The following is a 16,014-nucleotide window of genomic DNA, read 5'->3' as shown; positions in this document are numbered from 1 at the left end:
TTTTTTTTTTTTTTTTTTTTTTTTTTTTTTTTTTTTGAAATTGATTATGACTATTTAAAAATATCTTTCCAAGTAATTTTAAATTCATGAAAAGGCAAAATAAATTGAAAATAAATATTTAATAAATACTGTGAGATCGTGTCTGGAACCAAGCGTTCGGAAAAGCCTAGAAAGGACAATATCTACTAGATAAACTTAGGTTGTTACAAATGGTATCAGAGTTAAACACCGGATTATGTGTCAGGGAGGCTGAGCCTCGAAAGGGAATGAATTGGGGGCCCACATCAATTGGAGAAGGGAACGAGTGCCAGCGATGAGGCTGAGCCCTGAATGGAAGTGGACATGAGGTGGTGTGTCAGCAAGGACATTGAGCCTCGAAGGGAGGTGGATTGGGGGGTTCCACATTGATTGGAGAAGGAAATGAGTGTTAGCGAGGATGCTGGGCTCCGAAGGGGGGTGAATTGTGAGAGAGCCCATAAAGAGTGGATTGTGAAACCCGATATCTCTTAGCGAGGAGAGAAGGGAACGTGTGCTAGCAAGGACGTTGTTGAGCCTCGAACGAAACCACTTACCTACAAATAATACCCTTAAACTTAAATTATCAAAATGGTTGTAAAGATTAAAACTTTGAATGATGAAAATTTGAGTTTAGGATCAAAAATGAAATTTTGTTGTTCCATATTCATTTGGGTCATTGAATCAGCCGCCAAAAAAATCAGCCTATATCACGCTGCACTCAAGGGAGATTGGGAGAAGGCTCAATCCATTCTAGGCGCGGACCCTTCATGGGCTGTAAGCAACTACATAACGCGAGACAACGAGACAGCTCTTCACATTGCTGCTGGGGCCAAGCACGTCGATTTCGTAGAGCAATTGATCAACATAATGACCCCAGACGACATGACTATGGTAAACACTCATGGAAACACTGCCCTTTGCTTTGCTGCAACCTCGGGTGTTGTAAGAATCGCTGAACTGATGGTGCAAAAGAACAAAGATCTTCCCCTTATTCGTGGATTTGGTAATGCCACTCCCCTGTTCATGGCTATATCGTATCAACGCAAGCAAATGGCTTCTTATCTGTTCTCTGTTACCGATCGAAAGCAGCTGAGCTCTCAAGACCAGATTGAGCTTCTTATTGCTACCATTCATAGTGATTTTTATGGTAAATTAACTGAACTTGTGTCTTATGTGTTCTAGCCTGTTCTTACTTTGTGTTTGGATTATGTTCTCTGTTTGTAGATATAAGTTTGGAGATTCTGGAAAGGAACCCTAAGTTAGCGATTATGAGAGACACTAAGAATAATAATGAGACGGCGTTGCATGTCTTGGCAAGGAAACCATCTGCCATTAGTAGCAGATCAGAGATGAGTGTTTGGAAGAAGCGTATCAACTCATGTTAGTTTTCATTCTGTTGCGACGTTTCTCTAGCAGCTCAAGCTCACCGCTAGCCGATATTGTTCTCTTTGGACTTTTCTTTTGGGACTTTCTTTCAAGGCTTTTAAAACGCATTTGGTAGGGGAGTTTTCCACACCCTTACGAAGAATGTTTCGTTCTCCTCCCCAACCGATGTTGGATGTCACAATCCACCGACTTTCAAGGCCGAGCATCCTCGCTTGTACTCGTTCCTCTCTTCAATTGATGTGGGATCTCACAATTTACCCACCTTTGAGGCCAGCGTCCTTCCTGGCACTTCCTCTCTTTAATTGATGTGGGATATCACAATCCACCCACCTTTGGGACCTAGCGTCCTTGCTGGCACTCGTTCCTCTCTCCAATCAAAGGGGGTGGACACCAAGCGGTGTACCAGTGAGGATGTTGAGCCGCAAAGGAGGTATACACTAGGCGGTGTACCAACAAGGACGTTAGCCTCAAAGGGGATAGATACCAGGCGCCAACGAGGACGCTGGGCCCTAAAGGGGGTAACACTGGGCGGTGTGCCAAAGAGGACGCTGGCCCCAAATGGGGTAGATACTGGACGGTGTGCTAGCGAGGTCGCTAGGCCGCGAAAGGGGTAGCACCGGCCAGTGTGCCAGCAAGGACGCTGAGCCGCCAAGGGGGTAGACACCAGGTGGTGTGTCAGCAAGGACGCTGAGCCCCGAAGGGGGTAGATATCGGGTGGTGTGTCAGTGAGGACGTTGGGCCCCGAAAAGGGTAGACATTGAATGGTGTGTCAAAGAGGACATTGGGTCCCGAAGGGGGTAACACTGGGCGGTGTGTCAGAGAGGACGTTGGACCCTGAAGGGGGTAGACACTAGGCGGTGTGCCAGAGAGGACGCTGGGCCCCGAAGGAGGTAGACACCGGGCGTTGTGCCAGCGAGGACGCTCAGCCACAAAGGGGGTAGACACCAGGCGGTGGCCAGCGAGGACGTTGAGCACCAAAGGGGGTAGATACCGGGCAATGTGCCAATGAAAACGCTGGGCCCCAAAGGGGGTAGACACCAGGCGATGTGCTAGCGAGGACGCTTGGTCCCAAAGGGGGTGGATTATGAGATCCCACATCGATTGGAGAGAGAAATGAGTGCTAACGAAGATGTTGGGCCTCGAAGGTGGGTGAATTGTAAGATCTCACATCAATTGGAGAGAGGAACGAGTGTCAGTGAGGATGCTAGGCTTCAAAGGTGGGTGGATTGTGAGATCTCACGTCGATTGGAGAGGAGAACATAACATTCTTTTAAAAACTGAGTGGAAGACCAAAAGGGAAAGTCCAAACAGAACAATATCGGCTAGCGGTGGACTTGGACCGTTGCGTCTAAGAACATATTGGTTGAATCTTGGTTTCATATTTTGACTAAAGGGACAAGAGGAATCTACGAGAAAGAAGTGATGAAGACACTAGCTCATCAACTAGTTAGATCACTATGGGGACATGTCCTACGAGAATTACCCGAAAAAAAGATGTTAAAGTTCATCAAACATCCCACAATACTCTTACACGATGCAGCAAGAGCAGGCAACGTCGAGTTTCTAATCCTCCTCATTCGATCATACCCAAACATCGCATGGGAAGATGACGAAAATGGCCAGAATGTCTTTCACGTAGCCGTTGAAAATCGCCTCGAGAATGTGTTCAGCCTAATCCACGAGATAAGTGGCCTCAAAGACTTCTCAGCAAAGTACAGAACAACAGGTCAAGAAAAGTACAACATGCTTCATTTAGCTGCAAAGCTCGCCGCTCCAAACCATCTCAACAGAGTCTCGGGAGCAGCCCTTCAAATGCAACGTGAATTACTTTGGTTCAAAGAAGTAGAAAAGATCGTGTTACCATCCCAACGTGAAGCCAAATGTGAGTTTGAGTCTCTTAAGTTAATACCAAGTGAGTTATTCACTAAAGAACATAAAGATCTTCGTAAAGAAGGTGAAGAATGGATGAAGAACACAGCAAATTCTTGTATGCTTGTCTCAACTTTGATAGCTACTGTTGTTTTTGCTGCTGCTTTCACAGTTCCTGGTGGCAATGATGCTAAAGGCACCCCTGTTTTTCAACGTGAGTTTTGGTTTACTATATTTGTGATATCAGATGCATTTGCGTTGGTATCATCTTCAACTTCTATTCTTATGTTCTTGTCGATTTTGACATCACGTTATGCGGAAGATGATTTCTTGCACTCATTGCCGTCTAAGCTGCTGTTTGGAATAGCGTCGCTGTTCATATCAATTGTGTGCATGGTTATAGCGTTTAGTGCGACATTCTTTATGCTCTATGATGGGACCAATGTGTGGATACCGACCACTGTGACAGCAATAGCTATTGTGCCAATTAGCTGCTTCTTTGCGCTTCAATTTGGACTGTGGATGGATACGTTTTACAACACTTACTTGTCTAGACTTCTGTTCAAACCCCATCAACGTAAGTTGTTCTCATCCTCTGCTTCTCTTGCTGTTGAATTGTTTCGTGAGCTTAAGAAAAGGAGAAGTGAGAGGAAATACTATCGGTGGGAACGTTAGTATTACGATGTTTCTATGTTCGTTCGACAAGATTGTTGATTCTTTGTTTGAAGTATGAACGGTACGTGTTCTGTGTTGTAGGTTGTGATTGTTTACTTGTTTGTTTGTTATGTTGTGATTATGAGATATGTTATGTTATGGAATATCTTGTTGACATGTTGTGTGGTTGATAACTGTTTTATGTTATAAAAGTGTGGTATCGTGTTGTATTTTATGGAATGATGCGAAATGATTATATTACGTATGAAATGAACCAAGATTTATTTCGTATCATGGATACATGTCAGGATTTTAAACTATGAGGACTTCAAGTTTGTGTATGTTCATGTGTATCGGGATACTTTACTATTATGATTATGATTAGTACGGGCGTGTACACGATAATGTTATGATACGGTGTTATGTATACCATGATACTATGTGCGCTCCCTTCTCTCCGTGGTACACCAACAACATGAGTCTAACAGCCCAAGCCCACCGCTAGCAGATATTGTCATCTTTGGGCTTTCCCTTCCAGGTCTCTCCTCAAGATTTTAAACGTGTCAGCTAGGAAAAGGTTTTCATAGCTTTATAAAGAATGCTTTGTTCCCCTCTCCAACCGATGTGGGATCTCACAATCTACCCCCTCGATGGCACACCGCCCAATGTCCACCCCCTTCAGGAATCAGTGTCCTCGCTGGTACACCGTCCGATGTCCACCCCCTTCAGGAATCAGTGTTCTTGCTGGTACACCGTCCGATGTCTACCCCCCTTCGAGAATCAGCATCTTTGCTGGTACACCGCCTGATATCCACCCCCTTCGGGAATCAGCGTCCTCGCTGGTACACCGTCTGATGTCCACCCCCTTCGAGAATCAGCGTCCTCTCTAGTACACCGTCCGATGTCCACCCCCTTCGAGAATCAGCATCTTTGCTGGTACACCGCCTGATGTCCACCCCCTTCGGGAATCAGCGTCCTCGCTGGTACACCGTTTGATGTCCACCCCCTTCAAGAATCAGCGTCCTCTCTAGTACACCGTCCGATGTCCACCCCCTTCAAGAATCAGCGTCTTCACTGGTACACCGCCCGATGTCCACCCCCCTCCAGAATCAGCGTCCTCGCTAGTACACCTCCCGATGTCCGCCCCCCTTCGGGTCTCGGCGTCCTCACTAGCACACCGCCCAATATCTAACTCTGATACCATTTGTAACAATCTAAACTCACCACTAGCAGATATTGTCCTCTTTGGGCTTTTCCTTACGGGTTTCCCCTTAAGGTTTTAAAACGCATCCGTTAGAGTGAAGTTTCCACGCCCTTACAAAGAATACTTCTTTCCCCTCTCCATCCGATGTGGAATCTCACAATGAGTGGACGTTAGTCGAAAGCTAGGTCCAGAAAATACGTATACAAGCTCGGCTAGAGGTCCATGTGCGTATGTATGGGCCGTGTGTAGTAGAGAAGAACTACACATCTAATTCTACCCGGACGCCAAAAGCTAAAGCTTTCAAAGTAAAATATAACAAAGTCATCCATAAATAAATATGATGCTGAAATTAAAGCTTTTGAAAGTATATAAAAACAGATTTGATTCTCTCTCTATTCCATCACTAAATTAAATGAACTATACATAGAAAATTTGGCCAACGTTTAATAAACTCTCATGAGGAACATTGAAAATCACACTGTTCTCCCTGCAAATCTTTCTAAGAAATGCATATATATAATCCACAGCTATCTTCTTGTAGAATTTTGATTCCCTTCTTGCTCTAATTACAGTGTTCCCCAATATATGCACCACCCCTGCATCTCTACACCTAATCAAGAACTCAATCTCGTCGCTATCCGTATGGTTGCTTGCCTGCCCAGATGACCTTACTGTGTTATTCGAACGCACCGGAGATCGAACAGGCACAATCGAGTCAACCGATGAGAATGTCATGTCCCCATTGGATGTAGTTGCATTTCCATTGGTGCCAATCAACAGGCCATCCCTTGAATGCTCAGTTTGCTGACCATATAAACTGTACTCATCAGAGTCTGAACAACCTTCCATCATGGATTCAAGCCTAACAAACAGGAAGATGCTATCAAAAAGCTTCTTCTCAAAGTCATCATCCTTTTTGTGGAGGTCTTTATAACCGTATCTCGCGACACAACGAAACATGTGGAAGTTCTTTGGTCCTATCCGTTTTACCAGGAATCGTTCTTCCTCTGGCACGGTGTAGACTGGAAGGTATTTCACACAAACAAACACGACGACAGAATGGATGGCAGGGAGATTCGTAATGAAATGGGAAAATATGTGAGGTACACCGCTTGCTAGCTCGGTATATACAAGTCCAATTCCAGGAACTCGGACTAATCCTAAACTTGGACCAAGACCGAGAACCCATGCCATTGAAACTTTACTGTGCAGCTCGAATTCGTATCGTTTAACTGTACCATAATGCCACACATACATGATGATAAGAAAGGCTGCAGCAATCACAAGGGGTACCCAGCCACCTTGATCAACCTTGAAGAGAACAGCAGAAAAGTAACTGCACTCCACGATTAGCGACAGACCGGTGAAGATCAGGGCGATGACCCAATGACAGCGCCATACCAAGATCATGATTAGAATCATAAGCAGCGTGGTCACAAGCATGACTACCACCACTGCTGTCCCTGTTGAAAGAATTAGAGAGATGGGAAGATTTAATGGAGTTCTAGGCACCAATAGAACCAGTTAAATGCATGAATGACATTCTATTCAGCTATTCATAATGCTGTGTAGATGGTCCTAAGAGGAAAGACGGATTCTAGTGCTTCAAAAACTATCGTGTGAAATGTTTAATACGCTAAGCTTCGAAGGGGAGTGGACACCAAGTGGTGTGCCAGCGAGGACACTGAGCCCCAAAGGGGGTGGACACCGGGCGGTGTACCAGTAAGGACGCTAAGCTCCAAAGAAGGATGGACATCGGGCGATGTGCCAGCTAGAACTCTGAGCCCCAAAGGAAGGTGGACATCGGGCAGTGTGCCAGCGAGGACACTAAGCCCCAAGGGGTAGACACCGGGCGGTGTGCCAGCGAGGATGCTAAGCCCTAAAGGGGGCGGATACCATGCAGTGTGCCAACGAGGATGTTAAGCCCCAAAAGGGTGTGGACATTGGGCGGTGTGCCATCGAGGACATTGAGCCCCGAGGGGGGTGGACACCAGGCGGTGTACTAGCGAGGACGCTAAGCCCCAAAGAAGGATGGACATCGGGCGATGTTCCAGTGAGAACTTTGAGCCCCGAAGGGGGGTGGACACCGGGCGGTGAGCCAGCGAAGACACTGAGCCCCAAAAAGGATTGGACACCGGGCGGTGTGCCAGTGAGAACACTGAGCCCCGAAGGGGGGTGGACACCAAGCGATGTACAAACGAGGGCGCTACTCTCCAAAGGGGGCGGACACCATGCGGTGTGCCAGCGAGGATGCTAAGCCCCGAAGGGGGGTGGACACTGGGCGGTGTGCCATCGAGGACATTGAGCCCCGAAGGGGGTGGACACCAGACGGTGAGCCAGCAAGGACGTTGAACTCCGAAGAGGGTGGACACCAGACGGTGTGCCAGCGAGAACGCTGAGCTCAAAGGGAGGTAGATTGTGAGATCTCACATCGATTCGAGAGGAGAACGAGTGTCAGCGTGGACGCTGGACCTCGAAGGGGGTGGATTGTGAGATCCCACATCGGTTGGAGAGGGGAATGAAGCATTCTTTACAAGGGTGTGAAAACCTCTCCCTAACAGACTCATTTTAAAACCTTGAGGGGAAGCTCAAAAGGGAAAACCCAACGAGAACAATATCTGCTAGCAGTGGACTTGGACCGTTACAGAAAGCCTAATCTATTTAGCTACAATCATTTCTCTTATATGCAAGTCAACGTAAACAACAGAATAGCGCCAAAAATTTGCAACAGAGGATATGAAAAAACAGAACCAGTAACAACAGAGAATCACTTACCATAAGCATTTCCAATTTGACTTTGATTCTTAAATCCTGCTGTCACAGCAATGCAAAGAACCATGAGAATCCAGTTAATATCAGGAACATATATCTGACCAAGAAAGTTCTTCGAGGTATGAACAACTTTAACCCTTGGAAAGCAGCCATGAGCAAGAGCCTGCTTGATTATTGAAAATGTTGCAGATATAGTGGCTTGACTAGCCACTATAGCAGCAGCAGTTGCCACAAGAAACACTGGCCAATATATGGACTCTGCAAACAGAGAATCAGCATATCATTACTTCCAGAATCCTATGAAAACAGAAATTTTACAGAAGTTTTTATCACATTTTAAAAGAAATTATTAAGTTCTCAAGCAACGCGACGAGTATCACACAAGCACGTGTCGTTAGATACCAACGAGAAAGAAAGAGGACCTGGGATTGAACGATAGAAGACATCATTGACATGCTCCATATTGCTCATAAGATAAGCAGCTTGTCCAGAATAGGCCAAGAGAAGGCAAGGAAAAACAAATACTGTAAAAGCAATCTGTATAGCAGCTACACGAAAATGAGCTAGATCCGCAAATAAAGCCTCTGTGCCTGAATTTACAACTAAACATTAGAAATGAAAATAAACAGACGTTGAATGTCTAAGTGCACATAATGTGATATCAGACTTACCTGTTATACTCAGAAGAACACCTCCGAGGGACGTCCAACCGTCCATCCCTCGCCTTTTAAAATAGCGATAAATATACACAGGTGAAAAGGCTCTTAGAATTGTTCTATCATATTTCCAGATGTTGAACATGCCTATACCTCCAATTAATAGAAACCAAAGTAACACAACAGGGGCAAAGAGCCAACCCACTCTATCAGTACCATAGCGTTGCAAGCTGAATAATCCTACTAGTATTGCAACAGCAACAAGCACAACTACATCTGCACCACAGAGAACGAGATAAATTTTCAGACCTCAGTAGAAAAAATAACATCAAACTCAAGTCCACCGCTAGCAGATATTGTCCGCTACAGTCCGTTACGTATTGCTGTCAGTCTCACGATTTTAAAACGCATCTGCTTGGGAGAGGCTTCCACACCCTTATAAGAAATGTTTCGTACCCATCCCCAACCAAGGTGGGGTCTCACAATCCACCCCCATTCGGGGCCATCGTCCTCGCTGGCACACCGTCCAGTGACTAGCTCTGATACCATTTACAACAGCTCAAGCCCACCGCTAGCAGATATTGTCCGCTTTGACCCGTTACGTATCGCCCTCAGCCTCATTGTTTTAAAACGTGTCTACCAGGGAGAGGTTTCCACACCCTTATAAGGAATGCTTCGTTCCCCTCTCCAACCAATGTGGGATCTCACAATCCACCCCCCTTGAGGACCCAGCGTCCTCGTTGGCACACCGTCTGGTGACTGCCTCTGATACCATTTGCAACAACTCAAGCCCATCGCTAGTAGATATTGTCTGTTTTGGCTCGTTACGTATTACCGTCAGCCTCACGATTTTAAAACGTGTCTGCTAGGGAGAGTCTTCCACACCCTTATAAGAAATGTTTCGTTCCTCTCTCCAACCAATGTGGAATCTCAAGCAATTTAAGAACAAAGATAATTTCAGAATCAGCTCAATACCACTGCTCACATGGGGTTTGTTTACTTTGATCCCTCCCGCAGCAGATAAAACTGTTGATGACAGAAAGATTGTTAGTTGTTCATTTGCAGAAGCAAGATAGAATCCAAACCAATCAAGGAATTCATACACATACTGACTAAGTGATTAAATATCATACTCCACAGAGAATAGAAATAAGAAGTGATTGATTAACAGGCCACCAACTTAATACATATCTATAATCCAACTAATGAGAAATTTCTGGTGATAAGACGAGAATAGATGAAATAGTGTCCTCTTTAGGCTTTCCCTTTCGGGCTTCCCCTCAAGATTCTTAAAACGTGTCTACTAGGGAGAGCTTTCCACACTCTTATAAAAAAAATGTTTCGTTCTCCTCCTCAACCGATGTGGGATCTCACAACTAATCATTTTATGTAATGCATACAAGATTAAGATGTATCGTTACACTACGAATGGATTTGATCACTTTCATCTAATGCATTTCTGCTAATGTTCTGAAATCGAACATCCAAAGTTCGAGGAATCTAACCATCTCCCTAGTCTAAATCCTACATTGCATGACAAGATATTCGAGTAAGGGAAAATGTAAAAACTTGCAATGATCCTTATGATCAGATCTCTTAGCCTAGCTTCTTCCTGTTTATGCACTATACTGAGGAATACATATCTGTGGGCTTAAGACATCCACAGGCCAACATAAAGTAATAGCTATGAATTATGTCCTAAGTCGGGGCCTGGGGAGTGAATACTCGAAAAGAAATAATACCCGAAATTGCAGGCGTGAGAATTCCATCTCCAACAACCATAGAAGTGCCAACAAGAACAAGAATGAGCAACGCATTCTTCCTGGATGATTGTCTTTCAAGCCATGCTTTAGTTTTAGCAGCAAACGATTGCTCGTGAAACTTAGAGCGGCTATATGTCGTTAGCTCCTCATCCTTTCGATGTTGGTTCGGAATAGTTTTTACATTTGCATGACGACATAGCAAGGAGTAGAGAGCAAATGTTCCACCTACACAGATACAAGACACCTTGTTTGAGGAACATATTCTCCAACAAACAGGAAAACAAAAGGGGATAGGAAACAACAGGACATCATGTGATTCTTTTAGCACTCAAAAACGTTGTCAACTCAGTTACAAATTGTTTGGAATTGGGACAGCTTACCTTGACCATTGTCATTGGCTTTACACACGATAAATACATATTTTATGAGAGGAATGAGAGTGAGAGAGTATATAATCAATGAAAGAGCTCCAACTACATCTTCCGGATCAGAAATTCCATGAGGAAATGTATTGTAAAAAACGTAGAGGGGAGAAGTCCCCAAATCTCCATAAACCACTCCAAGGCTTTGATATGCAAGTCGAAGAAGCAACAATACCGAGAATTTCTGGAAAATATAAGATCTTATCAGATGAGTTAATACCACCTATAATTCCCTCCCCACCCACTAAAAACATGCATATTCATTACCACTACATACTCATTATCTCCAAGAACTCAGCAATTTAACTTCTAAAATGGATATTAACTAGCTGGGGAGTTGCAGTTTTGGATATCTAAGATCCAGTAATGACCTCACAGCTGAGAGAGGTTAAGAACATATATAATTCAGCAAGGATCAATGGATGCTTCAGTGGGTACCTTTTCTTTGTACATATTGTTAAGCCTCCCAGCTTCTTCATCCATTGGTTGATCGAGTTTCTGGTCCAAAACCCACATGCTTCCCTTCATTTCAGACTCCCCATCGCTTTCCCCTCTCGAAGTCATCTTAGTTAACAAGGATGCCTGATCTTTACTTGAAATCTTTATTCAACACCAAGAGAAACGAAGTGGGTATTGGCCGATTCCCCAAGAGGCAATGATTGAGGGGAGAAATGGACACCAGATTACAATTTCAAATCAGCAGAAACCCCAGCTTGGAGCATCGATGAACAGAGCAATCCAAGAAGTTTAACAAGAACATCAAAATATACTTGGATAGATGAACACAACCTACACCAGATAGAGCAAAATAAGGCAATAGAAACCAAATAACAATCAGAGGTTTTCATATCCCCCACAACCTTCCCCCATCCCCATCCATGGCTCTTGTGCCCAAAGAAAACAATTAATGAAGAAAAAGAAAACACAAAACAGACAATAATTCGTACTTATCGCTTTGACAGCAAATTCACAAGTGGGGTCGGTTTCTTTTAAACCACAAAATCAAAAACTAGCAGAATTCTCACAGACCCAACAAACAATACACAGAGTAGAGCCAGGCCCATGTCCTTTCACAGTGCAGAAGAGGAAGGCGTGCTATAGCTGAATCGTTTTAGTCCTCGCTTTCACAAGCTCGTTTGGATCTTTGTTGAGTGAAGATCAAACACCCATTTCTGCAATTATTTCCACACCCAATCGGGAAATCGGAGAGTGAAAGAAAGAAAGCAGGAAGGTGTTCGTTCGTTCTCCTCGTCCTCGACTCAGAATCACTTGATTCTTCTGGGAATCAGCAACAGATTTCAGCTCCGAACCAAGATTTTGAAGATGGGTTTGTGAGGAAATTGGAAGAACAAACAAAAATGCTTGTCAAATCGATGTTGGGTAGCAATTTATGGCTCTTGTCGATGGCTAGTTTGGCATTGGTGGACGCTCCTACTGATCGAGTCTGTCGCTGAGGATTTGATTCCATGGCTTATGATTACTTCAATTAAAACTTCCTCCAAATTAGTAACAAGCTACATTAAAGTTGGATCAATTATGGGTTTTTTTTCAAAAATTAAAAGAAAAAAAATGAACTCAAGAATCCAATTCAATTACGGAAAATAAATAAATAAATTTGGTAGTACTTTTGTTTTAATAAGAATGATGCTGAGAATATCTTTTATAATAATACTATTATGAAAAATAATTCAATTCAATTATAGAAAACAATCTTTTATATATATATACATACTCTATTATTGACAAACCCAATAATTATCAAATTTTTTATTATCTTAAAATAAAATTTAGTTTTGGATTCATGTAGTTGCTAAAATAATTATTATCAATTATGTTTTTTTTTTAAGAAAAAAAAATCAGATCATGTGATATAAAGTGAACGAGTAAATATAAAAGACAAAAGTTATGAATTGAATTCGTTATGGACAATTTTAGAGTTGAAAGATAAATCCAAGATAAGAGGACAAAACTAAGACCAACCGAACGAACCGAGTGATGAAGATTCGAACTAAAAGTAATTGAGTTTAGGGTTTAGGCTCTAGAAAAATGTGAAATTGGGCCAATATGGTCAACCCTAGCTTTGATCTCTAGGTGAGACTGAGGTCGAGGAGGCTAGTTTCGTTTATAAGTGTGTGTTATGTGGTATGATCATGTTTATCTGAAGTTTATTGCGTGTGGCAGCATGTCGGGATGTAATAGTCCAAATAAATATAATATATTAGTTTTTTTATTTTCTTAAAACAACTCTTCCCTAAAATTCTCTCGACTAACCTTTTACAATTCTACCGCAGGTGAGCCAGACACTGGGCAATGTGTCTACGAGGACGTTGAGCCCCGAATGGGGATGGACACTGGGGAGGTGTGCCAGCGAGGATGTTGGGCCTTAAAAGAGGGTGGATTGTGAGATCTTACATTGATTGAAGAGAGCAACGAATGCCAACGAGGACGCTGGGCCTCGAAGGGGGTGAATTGTGAGATCTCATATCGATTGGAGAGAGGAACGAATGTCAACGAGGACGCTGGACCCCAAAAGGGTATGGATTGTGAGATTTCACATCGGTTACAAAGGAACGAAGCATTCTTTGTAACAGTGTGGAAACCTCTGTCTAGCAAACAGTGTGTTTAAAAACCTTAAGAGGAAGCCAAAAACGAAAAATCCAAAAAGGACAATATATGCTAACGATAGGCTTGGGCTGTTACATTGGATGTCATGGTCTAGCTTGTCCACTGCTTTCATGTTACTTATTATTTCTATTATTACAATTCAAAGGGTATATGACTGCTCACCAAAATTATGTCTATACATATCGAGACTAAAATGGCTCAAAATGATAAGGGATGTGACTAACTCGAGGGCTTGTGAGGCCTAACAGAGTATAATTGTGACACTATGCATACCTCCGACTTGTGAAGTCGTTAGCTCGGGCCGATTTGGTCTTCTTCTAACCCAATTCATAAAGTAAATGATCTCCCAAAATAAATTACACTAAATACTAATTAATGTTTAACTTATGAGGTCGGAATTAATCTGACTTTAAAGATATTTTTTATCAACTAAACTATATGTTAGGTTGGTATATAGAAATTAATGAGTCTAAACCCACCACTAGAAGATATTGTTCGTTTTGGCCCGTTCATATACCGCAGAGAGGTTTCCACGCCCTTATAAGTAATGTTTCATCCTTGCTAGCACCGCTCAATGTCTAGCTTTGATACCATTTTGAACAACTCAAACCCACCACTAGTAGATATTGTTTGTTTTGGCACGTTACGTATCATCATCCGCTTCTAGTCCTACTCTGATCAGTGCACCACACTGTCCTGTGACTAATTCTGATACTGTTTGTAACAGTCCAAGTCCACTGCTAGCAGATATTGTTCTCTGATACTATTTGTAATATTTTTCATATAATTTACGAGTAACAACTAATTGGCAAGAAAAAAAAAAGTTGATTAAACCATTGCATTTAAATATTAAACATTTAAAAATTATTTTATACAAAATAAAATAATTACAAAAATAACATGAAAATGCGAGAAGATTAGATCTTAGATCTCCAATCATAAACATTTGCAATCTCCACTAATCATTGTTTATTGTTAGGTAAGGGTTAATTATTTTTTAATTATTTTTTAACATAAAAAGAATAGTGTGATAAGCTCAAGTTGATTACTGTCCCATTAAGTATCGTCCTTAGTCTCATGGTTTAAAAATGTGTATGTTCGGAGAGGTTTTCACACCCTTATAATACTTTGTTCTCCGTTTTCAACCGATATGAGATCTCACAATCCACCCCTCTTGAGAACCCAACGTCCTCGTTGGCACACCGCTTGGTGTCTGACTCTAATACAATTCGTAACAGTCCAGATCTACCGTTAACATATATTATTCTCTTCAAACTGTTGTATATCGTTGTCAGTCTCACGGTTTTATAATGTGTTTAATAGGGAGAGGCTTCTATGCCCTTACTCGATGTGGGGATCTCACAAATCCTAATAATATGATGATTAAAAAAAGTACACAAATTTTTAAATTAACTACGAAAACTATAACGACCCAGATTCACCGCTAGTAGATATTGTTCTTTTTGGACTTTCCCTTTCGGGCTTTAAAACGTGTCTACCAGGGGAAGACTTTCACACTCTTATAAAGGACCACAATTTATAAAGGTGTGGAAACCTTCCCCTAGCAGACTCATTTTAAAGGCTTGAGGGGAATCTCGAAAGGGAAAGCTGAAAGAGCACAATATCTACTAGCGGTGGATCTGAGCTGTTACAAAGATAGTCATGGTAAAGATAAAATATCCTAATAATTTAAGATAAGTAAGTAACATAACATGATGTTAAATCTAGGACGTTAAAAAGGAAATAAATAAATAAATAAAGTGGCCACATGTTGGCAATCATTAGGGGAATTAAATACGTGTGATGTGCACGTGTGTGATATGTTGACTTTGTTAATTGCGTGGATCAGTTGCCCACTTTTGTTTTTAGCCACTTACTATTGATCTCAATTATTAATTTAATTAATCATTATTTGTTGTTGATTACTTTAATACTAATTTCCGTTTTATTTATTTATTTATTTTTAATGAAACGACCACTTGAAACTGGAGGGGTGTTGTCGTTTTGATATAACAACCCTATACGGTTTTAATAAACAAAAATTAAAATATTCTTATTATTAATTTTTTTTATGAAAATAATTAATACTCGTCGAACAGTTTTATTAATATCTTTAAATTTTTTTTTAAACTTTAAAAATATTAAAAAACTTCAAAATCACTTTTAAATTTTTTTAAAATCCTTGTACCGTGTTTCAAAACTGTTCATGAAATTTCAAGAGTAATATTAAAAAGTTTGGAAATAATCTATAAGGTGTTTATAACGATTTTCGTCCATATACTAATGGTAAGAATTTTAATTGAGGTGTGACTGCTGCTTTTAAATTTATGAGTATTTTTTAAACATAGTAATAATGGTAAAAAAAAAATTAAACTCTGGTATTTTTAAAACACCGTGAAAAGTTTAAGGATATTTTTGAAATAAAGTACTGCTCGCTTCCAAAGGGTTTTTAATTTTTTTTTTAAATTCAAAAGTATGAAAATTTTGAAAATTTAGAGACATTTTTATTAATTTAGTCTGGTTTAAAAGAAAAATAAATAAATAGATAAATACACAAATAATTCTGTCGAATACAAAAATTTAATTAACGATCTCTTCTCAAGATTTGAAGTTCAAGTCTTATTTTTCGTGCACAACAAAATTTC

General features: G+C 41.5%; 2 protein-coding genes across 4 annotated transcripts in view; one reads left to right on the top strand and one right to left on the bottom strand.

The window, feature by feature from the left end:
• LOC111457222 (ankyrin repeat-containing protein NPR4-like) overlaps positions 1-4,215 on the top strand; it is a 5,187-nt gene extending 972 nt beyond the window's left edge. The window contains exons 2-4 of the mRNA XM_023099413.1: positions 704-1,165; positions 1,243-1,398; positions 2,798-4,215. Coding sequence (XP_022955181.1) covers positions 704-1,165; positions 1,243-1,398; positions 2,798-3,948 — 1,769 coding nt within the window. The 3' untranslated portion in view covers positions 3,949-4,215. The remainder of the gene's footprint in view (positions 1-703; positions 1,166-1,242; positions 1,399-2,797) is intronic.
• A 1,245-nt stretch (positions 4,216-5,460) lies between these two features.
• LOC111456992 (potassium transporter 10-like) lies at positions 5,461-12,275 on the bottom strand. 3 transcript variants are annotated; one of them, XM_023099086.1, is made up of 9 exons: positions 11,692-12,275; positions 11,183-11,533; positions 10,703-10,928; positions 10,302-10,547; positions 9,535-9,585; positions 8,575-8,835; positions 8,326-8,493; positions 7,907-8,161; positions 5,461-6,594 (listed from the first exon to the last, which is right to left on the bottom strand). In XM_023099086.1, the coding sequence occupies exons 2-9, from the start codon at positions 11,306-11,308 to the stop codon at positions 5,549-5,551; spliced, it is 2,379 nt and encodes a 792-aa protein (XP_022954854.1). In that variant the 5' UTR covers positions 11,309-11,533; positions 11,692-12,275; the 3' UTR covers positions 5,461-5,548. The 3 variants fall into 3 exon arrangements, with proteins under 3 accessions (XP_022954854.1, XP_022954856.1, XP_022954857.1); XM_023099088.1 differs by having other exon boundaries at positions 5,549-6,594; positions 11,774-12,275; XM_023099089.1 differs by lacking the exons at positions 10,703-10,928; positions 11,692-12,275 and having other exon boundaries at positions 5,549-6,594; positions 11,183-11,296.
• Positions 12,276-16,014: the final 3,739 nt, after the last annotated feature.

The sequence above is a fragment of the Cucurbita moschata genome, unplaced genomic scaffold, assembly GCF_002738365.1.
Source record: "Cucurbita moschata cultivar Rifu unplaced genomic scaffold, Cmos_1.0 Cmo_Scf00019, whole genome shotgun sequence".
Lineage (NCBI taxonomy): Eukaryota > Viridiplantae > Streptophyta > Magnoliopsida > Cucurbitales > Cucurbitaceae > Cucurbita > Cucurbita moschata.
This window is presented reverse-complemented; position numbering and strand designations above follow the sequence as displayed.